At 42.8% G+C, this 21,144-nt stretch overlaps 1 protein-coding gene across 2 annotated transcripts in view; it reads right to left on the reverse strand.

The window, feature by feature from the left end:
• The window catches only part of tbc1d8b (TBC1 domain family member 8B), an 82,772-nt gene that overhangs the window by 47,011 nt on the left and 14,617 nt on the right, over window positions 1-21,144 (reverse strand). For both annotated transcript variants that reach the window (XM_084320248.1, XM_084320249.1), the window contains exons 4-5: window positions 9,561-9,786; window positions 1,784-2,024 (exon numbers count right to left, since the gene is read on the reverse strand). In XM_084320248.1, the coding sequence (XP_084176374.1) occupies window positions 1,784-2,024; window positions 9,561-9,786 (467 nt within the window). The remainder of the gene's footprint in view (window positions 1-1,783; window positions 2,025-9,560; window positions 9,787-21,144) is intronic.

Raw genomic sequence — 21,144 nt, forward strand, 5'->3', positions numbered from 1 at the left:
ATACATGTACATTGTACTATGTGTGTCACTATTAAACCTATATTGATCATGAATATTAGTCTACGACCATAATTGATGAGTCCGGTTCCAGCACACTACTATGCACTCCAAGTTTGACACTGCTAGACAAACTATCCCACTTATCCTTAGCTGCCAGAGATGTACCCCTCCTGCTAACTTGTTGTTCACAATTTGTAGTCAAGTCAAGACATTTATTTATACAGCATGTTTAAAAACTAAGAGCCAACCAAAGTGCTGTAGTCAAAGCATAAAAACTCATAATACAAAAATACTAAAAGGCACAGCAGTACAAGACAGTACAATCAGAGAATAAGACAACAGTAAGCCAACACACGGATAGAGTAGCACAAAGTACAATATAGCACACAGGGGACAGAAGAACACAAGAAGAGATACAAGGGGGAAGGGGCAAGATAAAATTGCATGGGAGTGTGTGAGTTAGGGTGTGGGAAAATCAGGGTTTATTGAAGGCTAGGGAGTAAAAGTGAGTTTTTAGTCGGGACTTAAATGTCTTCAGCGAGGGGGCAGTTCTGATTTCCAGCAGTAGCTGGTTCCACAGCTTGGGGGCCACAGCCTTAAAAGAGCGATCGTCTCTCAACCTCTTAGCCTGCCCATATGTGGGATGTTTTTCAGACTTTTTGCAACCGGCACTTTGACGACCCCTAGTGGCTCGGGTGTGCATATTTTGTAATACAATATATATATCGAATTGAAGGCTTATTTGTTGCCTGTCGATAGCGACAAAATCCGCCAAAATCTGACAAAATCCGTTCAGCGGTTCTCGAGTTACATACCGGTATTTGAGGCTTGTGCAAAGTACACGTGATTGCGCAAAAATACCACTCCCGACTCAGGCTGCAGTAGTTCCGTCAATCTAGATCCGATCTCGAAAATGATTGTGGATCGTTGTAGCCAATGAGTGTGGCTTTCCAATGATACCCCACATGCATGTATGAAAAAAAAAACAGGAAGAGAAAAACAGCAGAATGAATTGAATTGAGTATTGTATATTATTGTATTGTGCATAGTATATTGTATATTATATGGTAACTCAGTTACGTCTATTCTGCATCGAACATTGTACATATGTCTATACTGAACACTGTGACCTCATTTTTTACTTCTAATTTACATGCTATACTATGTTATTTCATACTTATCTTGTCTAGCACAGTCTCTGGAACGTAACAGTAAGAAGCATTTTGTATAAAAGTATTCTGTACTTCTGTATGACAACTATTAAAGAAACTTGAAGAAACTTGAAGTCTATGAGGAAACTGAGTTTTTCTTTGTACACAGTTTACCAAAATCACTCCTAATCACTAATTTCTGAATGGATCTTTATGAAATGTGGATAGGTACTACATAAGGCTTCAGGCTATGGCTCCGTCTGGATTTGTAAGCCATACCACCTTCTGGGGAAATACTACCTCTGGACTACTAACTACTACAGAAAAACTTGAGTAACAAGTTTTTCTACAACTCAAGTTCAGACCTATGTTACTCTATTACGTTAGCACTAAAAGTGAATTTTTTTCTGGAATCAGAAACTTCAGAATGTTATCTTTCAAAAGAGACCAGGCTCATGCATGTGCTATAAGTATAAAGTATGTTGTTTTGGTTTGCAAAAAAAGTATGCAGTCCTCATTTCAAGTTAAAAAATTGCCACTTTTCTGCCCGCTTGATAGGCCTCTCTTGTAAGTCGCTTTGGATAAAGTGTCAGTTTATGACTAAATGTAAATGTAGAATGTAAATAAATAACCTCTTGGTGATTTGCAGTGGGTCAGAGAGGGCCGGCACTCCGTGGAAGGTCTCCTTGTCGAAGAGACGCTTGATGGAGTAGTCGGCCAGCTGCTCCATGATGAGGAATGTCTCGTTGAGGTGCAGGAACATCGAGAAGTAGTGGTCATCCCCGTGAGCAAGCACGCGGATGCTCTCCGTCAGGATGACGTTGGTGGTCTTCTCCAGCCTCCAGATCTCGTCCCAGGAGACGATCAGTTTCACTGTGGGATCACAATAACGAGACACTTCAAGGGTCAATGAAGGCTGGTTCGTCTTCTTCACCGGTCTCGTACATCATCAGCGTTCCTCGTTGAAAACAAGGGAACAGCGTGGCCCGTCAAAATCCTGATTTGCATCAAAGGAAATGCATCATGGAATTTCGTTTTTTATTTATTTAACCTTTATTTAACCAGGCAGGGCAATTAAGAACAAAATCGTATTTACAATGACGGCCTGGTGAGAGGACAAAACGGCCTCTCTAAGGGTAACAGGGAAAGGCGGACCAAAACAAATTTAATAATAGAAAAGTGACAGACGATATCGCAAAAATACGCCCCATTTTAACTCTGGCTGATGCTGAAACCCTGATTCATGCTTTTGTCTCATCACGTCTGGACTACTGTAATGCACTTTTTTCAGGCCTACCTAATTCAAGCATCAAAAATCTTCAACTCGTGCAAAATGCGGCTGCACGGATACTAACTAGAACTAGAAAATTTGATCACATCACACCAGTTTTGTCCGCCCTACACTGGCTTCCTATCCAAGCCCGTTCTGACTTTAAAGTGCTACTCCTCACCTACAAAATTTTAAATGGGCTTGCACCGCTCTATCTATCCGATCTCATCTCCCGATACTCGCCCGCTCGTGCTCTGCGCTCACAAAATGCGGGGCTTCTATCGACCCCTAGGGTTAAAAAGAAATCCGCCGGCCACAGAGCCTTTGTCTACCGCGCTCCCTACCTGTGGAACAAATTACCTGCCGTCATCAGGGGCGCCTGCTCTGTCGAAGCTTTTAAATCCCTGCTTAAGACTCATCTTTTCTCTCTCTCCTTCAACCTACCCTGATCTCACCTGGTCGGGGACTGACCTTTAGATTAATCTGTGTAGTTTAGTTATGGTACAGGGTACTACATGGTACCACTGGGTAGTTTACTACAGGGTAGTTTAGTTAGGGTACAGGGTACTACATGGTACTACATGGTACTACATGGCACTACAGGGTTCTACATGGCTCTACATGGCTCTACAGGGTACCACAGGGCACTACAGGGTACTACATGACACTACAGGGTACTACAGGGTACTACAGGGTACTACATGGCACTACATGGCACTACATGGCACTATAGGGTACTACGGGGTACTACATGGCACTACAGGGTACTACATGTCTGCTCCTTTGCAGCACCACAAACATGGGAACTCTCTAACTCTTCCCCCCCCCCTCTTCCCCCCCCCCCCCCTTCTCTCTGAGTGCCCGTCTCCTGGCGCTGACTAAGGTGATGGATGCCTCGGGGTCTTGGCCAAGATTGTAGTGACTGCTCTACATGCACCTCCGAGGCCTTGGATCAGTTATTCACCGCCGTCTGTCCGTGGTCCTGTCAACTGATTAACAGTATTAACAGACTGTTAACAGATTAACAGTCAATGCGGTTTCATTGCTGGGTTAAGTACTTCCATTTCTATTCACATAATACGCCTACTTCATATATCTACTCCATTCACATATATGCCTACCACTTGTATCTATTGCTATGTCCGCCTACTACAATCTCATGAGCTGTCTAACGCCTGTCCCGTCTCCCTGTCTCCCTATGACTTGCTGTCCTGGAGTGTTGACCGGAGTGTTGGACGTCCCGTGACGAAGGCCGGGAGGTTGCGACCCTCTCTGCGTGCCCCCCTGTCTCCGGAGGTCTCGTAGTGGTGACCGGAGTGCCGGATGTCCCGCGATGATGTCGGGGAGTTCGTGACCCTCTCTGCGCCGCCCCCTATCTCCCTGTCTCCGGCTGTCCCTGAGCAACGACCGGAGTGTTAAATGTCCCTTGACTAAGACGGGGAGGACGTGACCCTCTTTGCGCCGCCCCTGTGCCTCAAATAGATTGCTATCAGCTCTATCTTTAATCTTTCAAAATGTTCAGTTGCTATCGCTATTAGCTCTATCTTTAATTTTTCAAAATGTACAGTTGCTATTGCATGCACTCATCTGTGTTCCACTACACACATGAGTGCATGCTTACCAACTGTCCGTCTGCAACACTACTATCACCAACATCTAAGAAGGGAGATCCCCCCTTGAATGGCCCTTCTAAGGTTTCTCTCCTCCACACTGCCTGTGGAGCTTTTTTCCCTATTGTTAGGTTTTAGTGAGTTTTTCCTTACCTTCGCGTGGGGTATGTCTGGGAGTGCTTGCATTCTTTCATTTATTTGCATCCATCTAAAAATGTTTGCACCTTATGGTGTTCTTGTTCTGTTCTTGACTTATTGTTATGTTTTCTTCTTGACTTGTTTAAAGAAGATCTGTACGGCCCATGGGGACATTAACGTGTGTTGTCGGGCCCTATAAATAAATTTGATTTGATTTGATTTGATACATACAGATACAGAGGTGATAGATTTCGATCATAATCAGCCAGTATCACCTCGTCACCTGTGTTCGTAAAGTTTCTGCGTTGTGTTTATCTCTTACTCCGAAGTCGACCTTCTCATACTGGCTGTACAACTGTGTCATCCCCGTTAATGCAATCCGTAATCAGAAGAATTCGACACTGGCAAACGTGGTACCTTTCTTGGAAAAACTTTGTTTATTCCATAAACAAAGCCTTGTACCAGATGTAACCAACTCTGTAATGTCCTTGAACAGTCTGAATTCATTCTTCTCCACCGTCTCTTATGCTATTAGTCAAATGGTTCTGGGCCTCGTCGTCGGCCAAAACCTCCCCTGTTAGCCGAAGCTAGCGATGATGTGGCATATTCCCCTCCCCCACCCAGCGAGGGTGAGGAGGGATCTCAAAGTCTCTGGTCAACGCGTCTGCTCGCCTGTGCGTCGTGTCTCAATCTTAACTTACCCCGGAAAACTCATGGCTCATAATGTGTTTTCCCTAGCAATGGGGCCCTGCCCCCTCTTCTCGTTACTAAGGGACACGCTACCATGGCAACAGCAGTCTTTGACAGACTTAACGTCCGTTTCTATCGATGTCAAACTCTCCCCGTAGCTCTGACCAAACCTGCCTCCACCAGTGCTTATCAGTGTTTATGTTAACAAGCTGCCGACGACCTCGGAGCCATGGGCTCTGCTATTAGTCTGCTGCTAACACACACTCTCTCTCTGTTGTCCTCCTCCTCTGAGATGGCTATGAGTAGATGCCGTCATCCACCAGATATTTACATTATAATGCAGATATTTACATTATATACACATTGAGAAACAAGGATTCCTTCAGAGGTAAGGGAAATAATTAAAACACACATCAAACAAACCAAATACAATTACAAGATATGTAATACATAAAGCAGAACAGACTATTTACAGTTAAAAGGCTGGGTGACAGTTGCAGGTGTGTGTAAACAACACTGCAATCGAGTCCTTAAAAGTAGTGAGGGGGCTCCTCCAATAGACCACTGGCGCAAGATACAAACTATGATATCTAAATTTATTTGCCATAACAAATGCCCAAGAGTCATAAGAACTACCACTCAACGTAGGAAACAGGATGGTGGCTTGGCAATCCCCGATTTTAAGTTGTTCTTCTGGTCGTTCTCGCTGAGACCCCTGATAAGCTGGTTTGACCCTGAAATTGCTGTATCGTGGCGCTCCTTAGAGGCAGCAGCTGTATAGAGCAAGTATTAATCAATGTGTTATCGACTATGGTAAGGTGATTATCAGCGATAATTCTCACATAGCGAATCACTCAAAGTAGGTTCATTTTGAAACAGGCCCTCAGGACCTCCGTTTGAAACGTGCATGGAAATCCATCACAGAGGTCTCAAAACATGAAAAAGGCACACAGTTTTGTGTCAACTTCACGGCTCTCGTTCTTTGCTGCACTGAGCATTAGGCTACATTCACACTGCAAGCCTTAGTGCTCAATTCTGATTTATTGCTTAGATTTGGTGTTTGGCTGTTGTTCACATTATCTTTTAAATGTGGACAATATCAGTTTCCAGTCTGAACTGGTCACGCTGCTGCAAATTAACAATAAAGAAGATGGACGTAAAGAATTGTGACAAATGTCAATCTAGATCATGGGAAAGTCGCATGACTGGATGTAATCACATCCTTAGGCTGCATTCACACTGCAAGCCTTATGTGCTCAATTCTGATTTATTGCTCAGATCTTATATTCAGATAATTATCTTTAAATGTGGCCAATATCAGATTCCAGTGTGAACTGATCACGCTCCTGAACTGAACCTGCATGTGCAAATTAACAATAAAGAAGAAGATTTTTTTAAATCTAGAGTGACGTAAAAGTCACATAACTGTTCAGACTGAGGTCACATTGCAAAGAATCAGACCTGTATCTGATTTAGGACCACATATGAAAGTGTCCCAAATCAGAATTGAAAAGATCAGATTACATGTGATTTGTGCCGTTCTCACTATCGTGAAAGAAAAACGATCTGAGTCACATTATGAGCAAAGAAAATGTGATTTGGAACCACTTTTGCCTGCAGTTTGAATGTAGCATTAGAGCTGGGTCAGGAGCTTTTATGTTTAATGTTGCATAACTGGTTAGACTATTATTGCACTATGCTGTATTTCCACAGGAAATACTCCATTCTGGATGAAAGCAATGTGACGAGGCGAGGGTAATTGAATGTGCAGACGGGTCATCGGACGTTGCATGGCTGCGTCCTGATTGTCCCTAGAGACCTCTGGAGCCAAGACGTCATCATTGTTTACAAACGGTAAAAAGGGTTTATAATCTTAAAACAAAGATAGATGCATAATACTGTAGGTCATAAATGGCATAATCTCAATGGTCATAAATGTCTTATGACCGTCGATGAAACGGTGTGTGAAATGGTGTCTGAATCTTTGAATATTCAGTCCTTCACAGCCTTTAAAGTAATAATCTCAAACATGTTAAAAAATAAATGTACATTTTACTACTCTCTATCGCCGATTGATATAATCCAGCTATATACAGTTCATGCTTTAACTCTTTGCCCGCCAAACCCGAAAAAAGTCGCCAACGGTTGAGCGCCAAACCCGACTTTTCTCTGGTTTTGATCCTTTGATCTTTTTCCTTTGATCCCCGTTCTAGACACTCAGCCGGAGCTCCTTGGGTCTTTTTTAATTTTTTTCAAGAACTCCTCCCCCTCAGAAGACAGAGCAACAGAGCGATCGCTCTGAGATTTTATCGCCTCAAACCTATTTCCCGTATACACGCGTATACACATATACCAGTAGCGGCTCCTACTATCGCAGCCTGGTGGGTCGCAGCCGGGGGTTCACGTTAGGTCGAGTTTAAAATGTAATGCTCTGAGATGCTCTGGAGCAATCTCTCTCTCTGTCTCTCGGATCAATCCAATAAAATAATTAACACATGTATATCATTTTAAACAACTCACCATTCATTCATTATGCATCAGCAGAAGCTAAATTAATGTTATAGTTCACAACACAGCAGCGCGTTTTGCATCGCTAGCCTATTATCGTCTCAGCAAGCACAGTCAATCATTTCCGTAGCCGCATTTCTCGGAGACAGCTGTGTAGCGAGAGCGAGAGAGAGAGAGCGAGAGAGACTTACTGTTTAGTTGAAACGTCCAGGGCAGGAGGGCTTGATAAAGTGTATAATCCACTGTTGATGTATATCCAGATCACTGTCCACTGTCCAGACTGCATCCGCCATATAGCTTGTTAGCCAAGTGTTAGCTGTTAGTGTTAGCACCACACAAGACAAGCACAAGTACTTGATTTCTTTGCCCATTTCCGCGTCTAACAGCCTGCAAACTACCTGGCGTTCTATCGCCCTGCTCTAAGACAAACTCTAACCGTAACCAACTTTGAAAGAGTGCCTAAGCTTAACCGTCGAAAGAACTTGCCGTCACGCTCTAAGACAAATAGCTGCATATCACAACAACACACAACTATCTACCACCAACCTAGAAATCTAGAATTGGAACATAGAAAGTGGCGTCGGCCAATCAGAGAGCGTCTCCGCGAAATGCGGCTACGGAAATTCTTGACGCTGCTATGGATGTTTGCCTAGACCGCTTCAAATCGCGCCCGGTTTCCAACATAATACATCATATTTCAACGCACAGCGCGTTACGCACTGATTGGCTGCGACGGATACAGCGATGACGCACTCAGAGCGTTATTGCGTCTAGCCCGGGCGAGAAATACGGCTAGGAGCCGCTAGGAGAAATGCGGCTATGCTCAGTGAGTCACTTCCTGTTCAGGAAAACGATATATATTTTTTTATATATTAACGTTATATTGTGCATTGGAAACACAAACATACTTAAAATGAGTAAATATTATTCATTTTAAACATGTTTATATTATTTATAGGGCTATAAAACAAAAGACAAAAAAATTAAATGTCTTGTTCTTCTCTATTTTAACCAGGGTTCACCAGGGGGGTCGGCGCCCTAGCGCCCCTAGTGGCGAGCCGCCACTGACATATACATGAGTAATCGTGATGGCGATGGGATCACTGGGATTATTCTTTTTGGAGTACCTTCTGGCTACAGTAACCTGTCTATTTTACCGAACCTGAAACATGTTTTTGTACCGATCACAGTGTCGTATTTTACAGGACCTAAAACATGCTTTTGGTAACGATCGCAGTTTTGCGTTAAAACGACCGCCCCGCCCCCCCTCGCCCATTGATGATTTTGTGAAGACACATATGTACATGGTATATACCTTTGATTTGGAAGTATTTGGGGTTTCAGGCGAGCAACCCGAACGATTTGGGCATATTGCATATAACGCGTCATATCTCACGATCTATGAAAAAAGACTGGATCATTTTGGAAAGGGGCGATGTTTAGCGTGTAATAGTGCACAAACTACAGTATGTAGAAATGATGGTTAGTCAGTGATGGACTATGAACTGTCAAATGAGCCATACTATTGTCTCCATAGCTATAATACAGAACACACGATGGGTCTGAAAACATAGCTAAAATGGTCAATAACTCAATAACGCATTGAGTAAAGATGGGAAAAGAGCGTGACGGTCAATGAGTTAACACTTGCTGTTCTAGGACATTCCCGGTGCACAGGACGAGATACATTTTACGTTTACCGACGGCAACAGCTGTTTGTTTGGAATAAATAGAATATATTTCATATATATACTGTATCAAATATTAGATAAATTAAATCAGTTTGCATGACTTTTCAGGACAGAAAGCAAGTATGTGCACTGCAGTGCAAAATCACAACAGCAATGACCACAAAAAAAAAGGATTACCACTTTCTTAATTTTTTGTACACACTAGTCTATCATAATCAATTTTATTTAATTTCAAACCTTTATTTCAACTCGTAACACACTGAAGTTACCCTCATTTACAGCGACGACAAGCTTACAAAACAAGACACCGTTTATCAGCAATTTCATACAGGCACAATAAATAAGAATAAACAATAAAGAATCAGCTAAAATAGTCCACACCCAGTGGTCGGAGATCATACTTATAAATGCAGCAAGAAAAGGAAGACCCTTCAGCTTCAGAGTCAATAATCAACATTATGAAGAAACTGTAGTTAGTAAATTATGTAACCAAACACCTTACCCTCAGATCCCAGCAGGTAGGAGTAGAAACAGAGGAAGTTGGTGCTGAGGTAGAGCCATCCCTGGCAGGGCACTCTGCCTCTCCAGTAGCTACACGAGTAGTAGGTCACCAGCTTCTCCTGCTGGGGCAGGTCGAACCACTTCTCAAACCTCAGGAGGGCCTCGCGGAACTTCTCAGGGTCCTCCTCCTGGGCCAGCGACGACTTCCCTTCCTCTGCGATGAGACCCTGCAGAGGACAAACGAGGGACAATGCGAGGTACCATTCAGATGGAGGTGTTTTAGTTTTAGTAGCCACAAGACCAACAATGGTAAAATAATATGTTCTTCTAAAGCAGGTGTCAAAGCTCAACGTATGAATGTGTTTTTTCTTTTTTGCTATAACTGTGTCATCTAACATTGTAACTGGTGGAAAAGTGGATCAGTGTTTCCAGTGTATGCATTCAGCAGCGGCGAATTAGGACCGCCGCTGCTATGAACTAGACTATAAATGATTATTTTTATCATTTCATTTGGGCTGTGGGGGGTGCTTAATGTAAAAGACTGACCTGAGGAAAAGGCTGCAGGGAGAAAGCACTGCAGTCTAGTCGATTTTGTGTTTTGAGCACAAAGTTCATCATAGATCTAGCCTCTTTATTTTGCTCTCAAAGTACTTTAAAATGTAAAAAAAAAAAAAAGTTCAAAGTTTCAGGGGAAACACTGGGATGTCTCCTCTCCATTATGTAGGCCTGCTCTATTCAGACTCCTTATTGCGTTACTTTGCTCAGGCTAAACTGCAGACATTATGTGATAACCAGCGCAAATTCACAATAGCTGTAACCTTTTTGAAATAGGCCACTCCCATTGCCACACCCCCATTTAGCCAATTGGCATGAGAACACACACACGCGTGTGCGCGCACATGCACATGCACGCACAACCTCCATGCCAAATCTCAGCCTCCTAGGTCAAAACCTGTGGCAACTAGAGGGTGGGGACATTTTTGTAGACTCAACATGAAACAATTAGCGATTAATCGTAAAATAATTACGTATAATTTTATTTCAACCAAAAATGCTTAAACAATAATGTTAGTGCTAGAAGGCAACTCATTTTGTGCAAAAATGGAAAGCTTGCCAATGTTCATGAGGCAGAATTATTACAATAGTCAATAATACATTTGGGATGTATTATTTTCCCAATGATAAATCCCTATACGGGTGGACCATGCGGGAAACTAAAGTGACGTCAGACTACACCTCTGACCTCCCTATAGCTAAAAATAGTGTAACACAATGAACGACGATTGACGAATGAGCGAGGTCTAGACCATTTCCTACTTGCTGCCAGTGCCAAGAAACAGCTGAGGCAAAATGAACAGATTGAGAAGCTCTCGCTCCAACCTCCTGCAGTGAAAGAGAGGAGTCAGGGGGAATGGCCTCCCGTCCACATGAAAACCACACATTAATATATTATGGAAAATGTTTGTAAGTGTAAGATCAAGCTAATAAACAACAGTGACATTTGTTCAGCTAGGGCAGGGGTTCCCAAAGTGGGGGTCGCAACCCCCAAGAGGGTCGCGAGCTGCCGCGGGGGGGGGGGGGGGGTCGCCAGATGATTTCCCAAAGAAATAAAAAAATAAATTTGAATGCAGTCAGGCCACTGAACTTAGAAGCAGGCCAGGCCAGTGTTTCTAGTTGCAGCAGCTCAATAGTTAGATAACCTAGGTGGGGAACAACCAGGAGATCACTGCAACTCACACAAGTTGGAAAACTATCTCTCTCTCCCTCTTGCTCTCACACACACACAAAGGGAACCGCATGTGATTGGTGGAGGCGGGACCCTTACAAAAAACTGTTGTTGCTAATCATTGACACATGCTAGCCTGTAATAATCCCCCCCAGAAAAATCTACTTTGCATTTGATATATTGCAAATATATGCCATCACACACAATGGCATTTAAAGGGTTAGAATTATAAAATGAATATGTGGTGTTATGATCAGGGCTGAAGTTGAATAAAAGATTGTATTATTTTCAATCTGACATTACAAAAAAACAGAAAATCCATCAAAATCAGTGTTGTTGCTAATCATACATATGCTAGCCTGTTTTTTAACAATAATTTGTGATGCCATCACAAACACTGGCATTTAAAGGGTACAAATAAAGAAAATCCCTGCACCAGAATGCAGGAAATGAAGTCTTTGTAACAAGAAATGTCCTGGTGGGGGACCCCCAGATCCCCTGCTTAAAAAGTGGCCTGACTGGGGCTATATTTTGCACTATATTTCCTGGCCTGAATGATTTCCCCAGTCCGGCCCTGGTTAAAAGCCTCCAATGCTTATTAGTGTGTGTGCGTTTGAACGTGTGCATGTTTCAACCATTTATTAAAAAATATATATATATATATAAAAATAAATTTTAATTTTTTTTACCTCCTATAATAGTGGGGGTCGCGGCTCTCTGACACCGTTATTTGGGGGTCGTGGCCTGAAAAGTTTGGGAACCCCTGAGCTAGGGTACAAAGACTTCTTCAGGGAAGACTTCAAATCTATAGCACCTTCTCTATTCTACACAATCATCCATGTCGCAGTCTGTGATTAATACAAGCTTTTTAAACTTATACATATCACCCTACAACAGGGCTATTCAACTGGCGGCCCGCGGGCCAGATCCGGCCCGCAGGATGATTCTGACCGGCCCGCCAAAGATTACATGATAATAAAAAAAAATTAAAAAAAAAATTGTGAGCAACCCATTTGCCAATGTAGCTGCTATTTACACAAAAGGACAAGAGTTCCTTGCATCACTTCACATTGATGAAGGTCTCCTGCAACTTGAAATAATTGACATGCAAGCATCATCTGCTCTGAAGCAGGCACTTGAGAATGAATCCACCACAACATTTTGGATAAAGTGTATTCATCTCAACACATTCCCCAAAATAAAAACGCTGGCAATATCTGTGCTAACAATGTTTGGCTCAACATACACCTGTGAATCCAGTTTCTCTCACATGAATGCCATTAAAACAAGCAACCGTGCCTCCTTGACAAATTAGCATTTGCATCACTGTTTGCGGGTAGCCCTCACTTCCTATGAACCCTCTTTCTCTGCCATTGCCCAGTCAAAGAAGTGCAATCGCTCTCATTAGATGTGTGTATGTAGGCTAGGCCTGTCTGCCCCCCACCCCCCTGATGTTTGAGAGTTAAGAGTGGACAATAAGTGCTAATAAGATGCTGTGATTTGCTGTTGTTGCACAGACATGAAGCACTTTTTTTTTTTTTTTTTTTTACTTTATTTTTTAGCGTTTATCGCTTTTCTGGTCAAGCATGACCGACAGTTGTAGGGTGAAACTGGAGAGAGAGCAGGGGGAGACATTCGGCAAATGACGGCGAGTCCGGGAATCGAACTCGGAGTCAACCAGATCCGTGACGCAGCACGGAGTCCCGCGACGCAGCGCGGTAACATGGTGTGCTACTGGAGCACCCCTGAAGCACTTTTTCATAAGCTCAGCTGCACTATAAATGTGTTTTTTTTGTTCAAGTGTTGATGTTAGAATGTTCAGATGCACATCATGCACTTGTTTGTTTTTTATTTTATTTTTATATTGAAATGTCAAGAGGAGATGTTGCAGTTGTTGCACAGTCATAAATGAAGCACTTTTTGCAGGAGATGTTGCAGATGTGGCACATAAATGAAGCACTTTTTTTGAAAAGTATACTACTTTTGCTATGTAGTTAAATAAAAGTTGTGAAAATGTGGTTGCGTGTTGTGTCAAGTGTACATATATTCATAGCACGGGGAGGCGCCGTGGCAGTCCGGCCCCTGGCCCCTTGGGTTTCTGACAATGTGGCCCCCTGAACAATTTAGTTGAATAGCCCTGCCCTACAACACCATCATCACCATTTTAAAGGGCCACCTCACCAAAAAAGCAATGCCGATTTATTTTGCACATAATCTCACACACATCCAAAAACGAAACCGTTTTGCACACATTAATTTAGTTATTGGGAGTGAATGAGTTTGAATATGGCCACCAGTGATGTCATAGGGCACATTGAGTCCTTGTGTAAATTACAGCTCCATGAAATGATGTAGATGAATAAATAGCAATACCTTGTCAATACCTTGCTACCTTATCATTTCATTGAGCTGTAATTAACACAACATAATAATTCAATGTCCCTGTAGCAGGGCTCTACAGTGCGACCAAATTGCTCGCATATGCCCCTAAAAATATTTGTATGCGAACCGTAAAAATCAATTACGCGCACGCTGTGCGAATACAGATTATAGCCTCTCTCGTCTTTTTTTTCCTCCGCTGCGAGATCGTTAAAAAACTACAAGTCCCACATTGCACTCAAGCCAACGGTCCAATCACAGTAGAGTGAAGTGACTGGTTTCATGGGAAATAAAGCAAATGACCAAGATTCGGAAGCTCTCGTTTTGCTTGTTTACTTCCTGAAACTCCGCGATCAGGGCTCTCGTTTTCCGAGACACCAACTTATTATAGTCTCTCTCTTACCAATAGCAATAGATTTTAGAACACCTAGATTTATCGATAGCAATAGTAATATAACGTTAATGCAACAAAACGAATGCCTTGCTTTGTTAATCATAACGTTGATGCAGTAGCGTATGTCGGTGTGTTGGCTGTAACGGACATGACAATAACATAACGTGTACACATTAAAATTGCGATAATCTATTCTAACATTTTCAAATCGATGCAGTTGAATTTCCCCCTTAGGATCGATGCATTGTTACACCCCTACACCAAAGTCACTGGCCCACTGTGTATCTGTGTGTATAATAACTTGGCTAGCGTTATCAACAGCAGAGGTGGGCAATGGGTCCAGCTGCAGCGCCGGAGTGCAAGCGATGTGATGTAATTGGCAGACTCGACTGTCAATCAATGGTCTACCTGACACGCAAACTCAAACAATGTTTCTGTACTGGAGGTGTGATTGATTGATTGATTGATTGATTGATTGATTGAAAACTTTATTAACAGATTGCAGAATGGGTACAATACAGTACAGCTCAATACACACAATTGTTAAGGGGATGCAGACCAGAGAAAGACTTTCGTCTTGTTTACATCAGGGTCCCCCATTTTCAATTAATCAGGAAAGTGTACAGTATTTCAATAGGCAACCCTGAAAGGATTATTTTTCTAGAAGAGCAACACAGCCAAAACATAAACATTGTATGCATAAAAGGGGCTAAAGTTAAGTGACTGAACCTTTTGTAGCAGTAGTTTGATTTGATAGTTTATTTGATAGGGACAGCACATGTTAATGAACATCAAGTGCAAAATACAAAATGTAAACATGCAGGGTTGTAGCAAGAGCTAATTTACACACATGCACGCACAGTACAAATATACATTTATTTAAAAAAAAATTAAAAATAAACTCTGTTACTTGAAATATTTTCACTGTGCTCCTAAATATTTTTGGGTGCTCCTAAATTTCTTTGTGTGCTCCTAAATTTTTTCATTTAGGAGCACCTGTGCCCCTAGTGAAAAAGGTTAGCGTAGAGCCCTGTGTAGACATCACTGGTGGCCATATTCAAACTAATTTACTCTCAATACCTTTTAAACTAAATTAATGTGTACAAAACTGTTTAGTTTTTGGATGCATGTGAAATTATAAAATATTATAAAATGAGATAGGAATATCTGCATTGTTTTTTGGTGAAGTGCCCCTTTAACTCAATCAGAGCCAGACCCGAGGAAAGTCAGGTTAACTCGCCAACCGTCAGGGCCGGACTGGGGAAATAATTCATACCGGGAGATATAGCGCGAAATATATCCCCAGTCAGGCCACTTTTTAAGCGGGGGTCTGGGGGTCCCCCACCAGGAACATTTTAGTTACAAATACTTAATTTCCTGCATTCTGGTGCATTTTAGTGCATGCAAATCACAAACTAATGAGCCAACAATTGCTTAGTACAATGTACTGTTATGAACCTCAAATAAAACAGTGTACAATGTGTGTCCCCCGTGTCCCCCACCTCCAATGTACAGCCCCCACCCAGCCACCCAACCCCACCCCACCCACCCAACCTCCTCCAATGTACAGTTTCTACGTCAAATGTATATACACTCTTTTTCTGGACACTTTTGTATCACAAACAGTACTGTATTTGCAAATCTGATATGTCATACATGTATAGATGTAGCAGTACTGTCTATCTGTATGTCATGTATGTCTTATATGTTATGATATAAGTTATGTTATGACTGGTCAGATGAACTCAATGGTACACTGGTTGACGAAACATGGCTTGGTTTCAAAACCAAATTCTCAGCAATACTAAACGACATGGCCCCCCTAAGAACCACCAGGGTAAAAAATCGCGCTGAGCCGTGGATGCACTCCGAAATACTGGCCGCTATGAAAACCAGAGACAAAAAATGCTCTGAGTTTCGTAAAAGTCAGTCAAAGCTTACTAAAAGCACGAGCAGTGAACTCCAAGCCCACGTGACTGAACTCAAACTAGAAAGAAACAGACTAAGAAACGACGTAAACTCCATGATCAAAACTGCAAAAAAGAATTTCATCAATGACAAAACTGAGGAAAACAAAAACAAACCACGTGAACTTTGGAAATTACTCAATAATCAACTAGGATGCAGTAAAAAACTTAAAACCAGATTCTCAAACATAAACATAAAAACGGACAACACGCTCATCACAGACAAGCTGGATGTAGCCAATTACTTAAACATTTTCTTCACAAACATAGCCACAACACTGGTAAACAAACTACCCTCCCACTCAGGGCTTTATGGGGTAGAACACATAGTAGCTTACTACAAAAACCTAGGGGTCCGCAAGGACGACTTCAAGCTGGAAATGGTAACAACAGATGAGGTACTCAATAAACTGAGCGCCCTCCAACCTAACAAGGCCACTGGCCATGACAACATCCCCTCCAAATTCCTCAGAGACTCAGCAGCCGCCATCACACCAATCATCACACACATAATAAACCTCTCCATAAAACAGGGACACGTCCCCAAGGACTTCAAAATTGCGAGGGTGACCCCTCTGCACAAAAAGGGCAGCAAATTAGACCCAGGCAACTACCGCCCTGTTTCTATTCTCACCTCCATCTCGAAAGTCATGGAAAAAATAGTCTACGAACAGGTCGAAAAGTACCTAGCGGAAAAAAATCTAATCTACGAATTCCAATCTGGCTTCAGAACATCCCACTCCACTGACACATGCCTTCTCTATTTGAATGACCACATCAAACAAGAGGTGGACGCAGGCAAATACTGCGGCATGGTCATGCTGGACCTACAAAAGGCCTTTGACACGGTCAATCACTCCATTCTGATTGACAAGCTAAAAGCAATTGGTTTTGATAGTCTATCAGTGAGCTGGATGCAATCCTACCTTGAGGGGAGGGAACAGATGGTGGAGGTAAACGGTACCCTATCCCCCCCCCTCACAGTGAGCTGTGGTGTTCCACAAGGAAGCATACTAGGACCGCTACTGTTCCTAATTTATGCAAATGACATGTCGTCAGCTTGTGACTGCAACTTGTTCCTGTTTGCGGACGACTCAGCCCTGCTGGTCTCTGACAAGAACAAGTTACAGGTTGAAAAAACCCTCAGCTCGGAACTAGGCAGAATCTGCATATGGCTCGCTGATAACAAACTATCATTACACATGGGCAAAACAGAGTCCATTCTCTTCGGTTCAAATAACAAACTCAGCAAGACCGACGGCTTCTCAGTTACAGTGGGTGACAATATTGTCACAAGGAAAGATGAAATTACCTACCTGGGTTCCATCCTAGAGGCTAATCTCTCCTGTGACAAAATGGCATCCAATGTAATAAAAAAAGTCAACCAACGAACTCGATTCTTGTACCGGATCTCCTCTCTGGTAAACAAGAACACCCTGAAGACTCTGGCAGGAGCACTCATTCAGGGGTACTACGACTATGCTTGCACCTCATGGTACCAAAGCACCTCAAAGGCGCTAAAAACAAAATTACAAACATCTCAAAACAAACTGGTCAGACTACTGCTTGACCTTACTCCTAGAACCCACCTCACCCCTGCCCACTTTGACAACCTAGGATGGCTTAGAGTAGACGACAGAGTACAACAACTTGCAATGGGCCTGGTCTACAAGATACACTACACGACCAAGGTACCCATGTACATGTCAAAATACTTCCCAAAGGTCAGTGAATACCACGATCACAACACCAGAGGGAGCTCCACAAATCATGTTAAACCCAGATTCGGCTCAAATAAGGGACTAAACACGTTTCGCAATTATGCCACATCAATGTGGAACGCCCTACCCAAAGCTGTAAAGGAATGTGGATCACTACCCACTTTCAAAACCTCTCTCAAGGGACACCTACGGGAGACTGCAATTCAACACTGGCCCCTGTAAATATCCTAACCCAACCCCCTCCAATGTACAGTCATTTACCTAGTATGGTTTTGTCAATAGTTCAATGTACAATTGTGTTTGTTTGTACAGTGTCTCCTCCCCCCCCCCTCAATGTACAGTGTTACTTGTTTATACAGTGTGCCCCCCGCCCCCCCCCCCCCCCCCCCAACCACCTCCAATGTAAATTACCCAGTATGGTTGTCAATATCCCAATGTACCCAACCCCCCCCACCCAACCTCCTCCAATGTACAGTTTCTACGTCAAATGTATATACTCCCTTTTCTTGACTCCTTCTGTATCACAAACAGTACTGTATTTGCAAATCTGGTATGTCATAAATGTATAGATGTAGCAGTACTGACTATCTGTATGTCATGTATGTCATATATGTCTATATGAATTGAAAATGGGGGACCCTGATGGAAACAAGACAAACGTCTTTCTCAGGTCTGCATCCCCTTAACAATTGTATGTATTGAGCCGTACTGTATTGTACCCATTCTGCAATCTGTTAAATAAAGTTTTCATTCATTCATCATTCATGATGAATTGAAAATGGGGGACCCTGATGTAAACAAGACGAAAGTCTTTCTCTGGTCTGCATCCCCTTAACAATTGTAGTCTATAGTATCCATGTGTATTTGTGTAAAGTATTTTAAAATCTTTTACCCAACATTATAATATAATATATAATGCTGTATTGTATGTATCTGTGTGTATGAGAGAGGGATATGCACATGTGTTTGTGCATAATGTGGGGACGGGGGGGACGGGAGGGATTGTTTTTGTGTAGTTATCCTATATAGGTTTAAGAGGGGAGGTCGCTTATAAGCCCTTGGGTTTTTTGACCTTTCCTGCACATTTTAACTGTTCTTCTTTTTACTTATTTTATTCCAGAATGTATATTTGTAAGTGCGAATAACAATAAACAAATAAACAATTGTATGTATTGAGCTGTACTGTACCCATTCTGCAATCTGTTAATACACTTTTCAATCAATCAATCAATCAATCAATCAAGCTAACATCCACGTGTTTATTTTTCTCACTGACTAACCTGCTGGTCCCTTGACTTTGGGCTTGGTGCAAGAAAAGTTGAAAACATTTGATAAATGTTCCCGGATTTAGCAGCATCTCCTGATGCAAGGGCCTTTCTTTTGTTTGCTTTCTCCCTCTCTGATCCACCCTCTCTTTCTTCCACTGTCCATCTTGACATCAATGTTACTTTCGCTCTATCTCTCTCCCGAGTCCCCACTTCACTACCTGGCTCAGTGTAACCTCGTTCCCAGCTTTATCTCGTGAGAGTGCCATCTCTGCCATTCCATTCGCCGTCTCCGCTGTCAATCAGTTGTATGGCCTGGTCCCGCCTCCACCAATCACATTCACCAATCACAGCACGGCTCCATTTGTGTGTGTGTGAGAATGCTCCGCGAGAGGGGGAGAGTCAGACACTACCAATAGGGTCCAGCTGCAGACTCGGAGCCTCGAGGTCCAGATTGATACTTCCGGCGGCCACAGGACTTCCGGCGGCCACAGGACTAATGCGGAAGTATCTCGAAGTACGTCTGACGTAATAGTCCTATAGAGGTACAGGTCACATAATTATAGTACAGTGGAGAAGTAAAAATGGAATAAAAAGGCAGTGTAAACAATATACAATATTATTAACTCTAATAATAACACGCCTCGCGGGCTCATTATAATACGAGAGCCGTGGGTCTGCATTGTATAGAGCGGATCCCCCGGCGTATTCAAGCGCTGAAGCGCTTTGCGATGGATCAAACTGTATTAATATAGTAGTAATAATAGTAGTTGGCTAGTTGCGCGCTTCTGGCCAACTCCCGCAGTGCGCGCATACACACATACTGTCTGTAGCTATACAGTACGTGCAAATCGCACAGGTTGCCTCATCTCATCTGGCTCTGCAAATAGATCTAGAGTCTGAATATCATATAATAGCCTGCTGATGATCTCTCTCTCTCTCGAGTCAAATCCATTCTGAGAACGGAATGCAGTGCCCGCGAAGAGGGTCTTGATTGATTGATTGATTGATTGATTGATTGATTGATTGATTGATTGAAAATTGTATTAACAGATCATGCTGGACCTACAAAAGGCCTTTGACACTGTCAATCACTCCATTCTTGATTGAACATTTTATTAACAGATTGCAGAATGGGTACAGTACAGCTCAATACACACAATTGTTAAGGGGATGCAGACCAGAGAAAGACTTTCGCCTTGGGGGGGGGGGGGGGTCGGGTAGGAGGGGTGGGGGACACTGTACAACTGTACAAGCAAAACTGTACATTGGAATATTGACAAAACCATACTTGGTCATTTACTGTACATTGGAGGGGGTTGGGTTACAACACAGGAGCAGAGTATAAACAACAGTACAGGAATGAGAAACAGTACTGTACTGTTGTTTATACTCTGCTCCTGTGTTGTAACCCAACCCCCTCCAATGTACAGTAAATGACCAAATATGGTTGTCAATATTCCAATGTACAGTTTTGCTTGTACAGTGTGTGTGTGTGTCCCCCCCCCCCCCCATCCTACCCGACCCCCCCCCCCCCCCACCCCCCACCCCCCCCCCCACCCCCCCCAACCACCTCCAATGTACAGTCCCCCCCCCCCACCTACCCAACCTCCTCCAATGTACAGTTTCTACGTCAAATGTATATACTCTCTTTTCTGGACTCTTTTTGTATCACAAACAATACTGTATTTGCAAATCTGGTATGTCATATATATGTCCTGATGAATTGAAAATGGGGGACCCTGATGTAAACAAGACGAAAGTCTTTCTCTGGTCTGCATGGAGTGATTGACAGTGTCAAAGGCCTTTTGTAGGTCCAGCATGATCTGTTAATACAATTTTCAATCAATCAATCAATCAATCAATCAATCAATCAATCAATCAATCAATCAAGACCCTCGTCGCGGGCACTGCATTCCGTTCTCAGAATGGATTTGACTCGAGAGAGAGAGATCATCAGCAGGCGATATTCAGACTCTAGATCTATTTGCAGAGCCAGATGAGATGAGGCAACCTGTGCGATTTGCACGTACTGTATAGCTACAGACAGTATGTGTGTATGCGCGCACTGCGGGAGGTGGCCAGAAGCGCGCAACTAGCCAACTACTATTATTACTACTATATTAATACAGT

The sequence above is a fragment of the Notolepis coatsorum genome, assembly GCF_963971535.1.
Source record: "Notolepis coatsorum genome assembly, chromosome: 8".
Lineage (NCBI taxonomy): Eukaryota > Metazoa > Chordata > Actinopteri > Aulopiformes > Paralepididae > Notolepis > Notolepis coatsorum.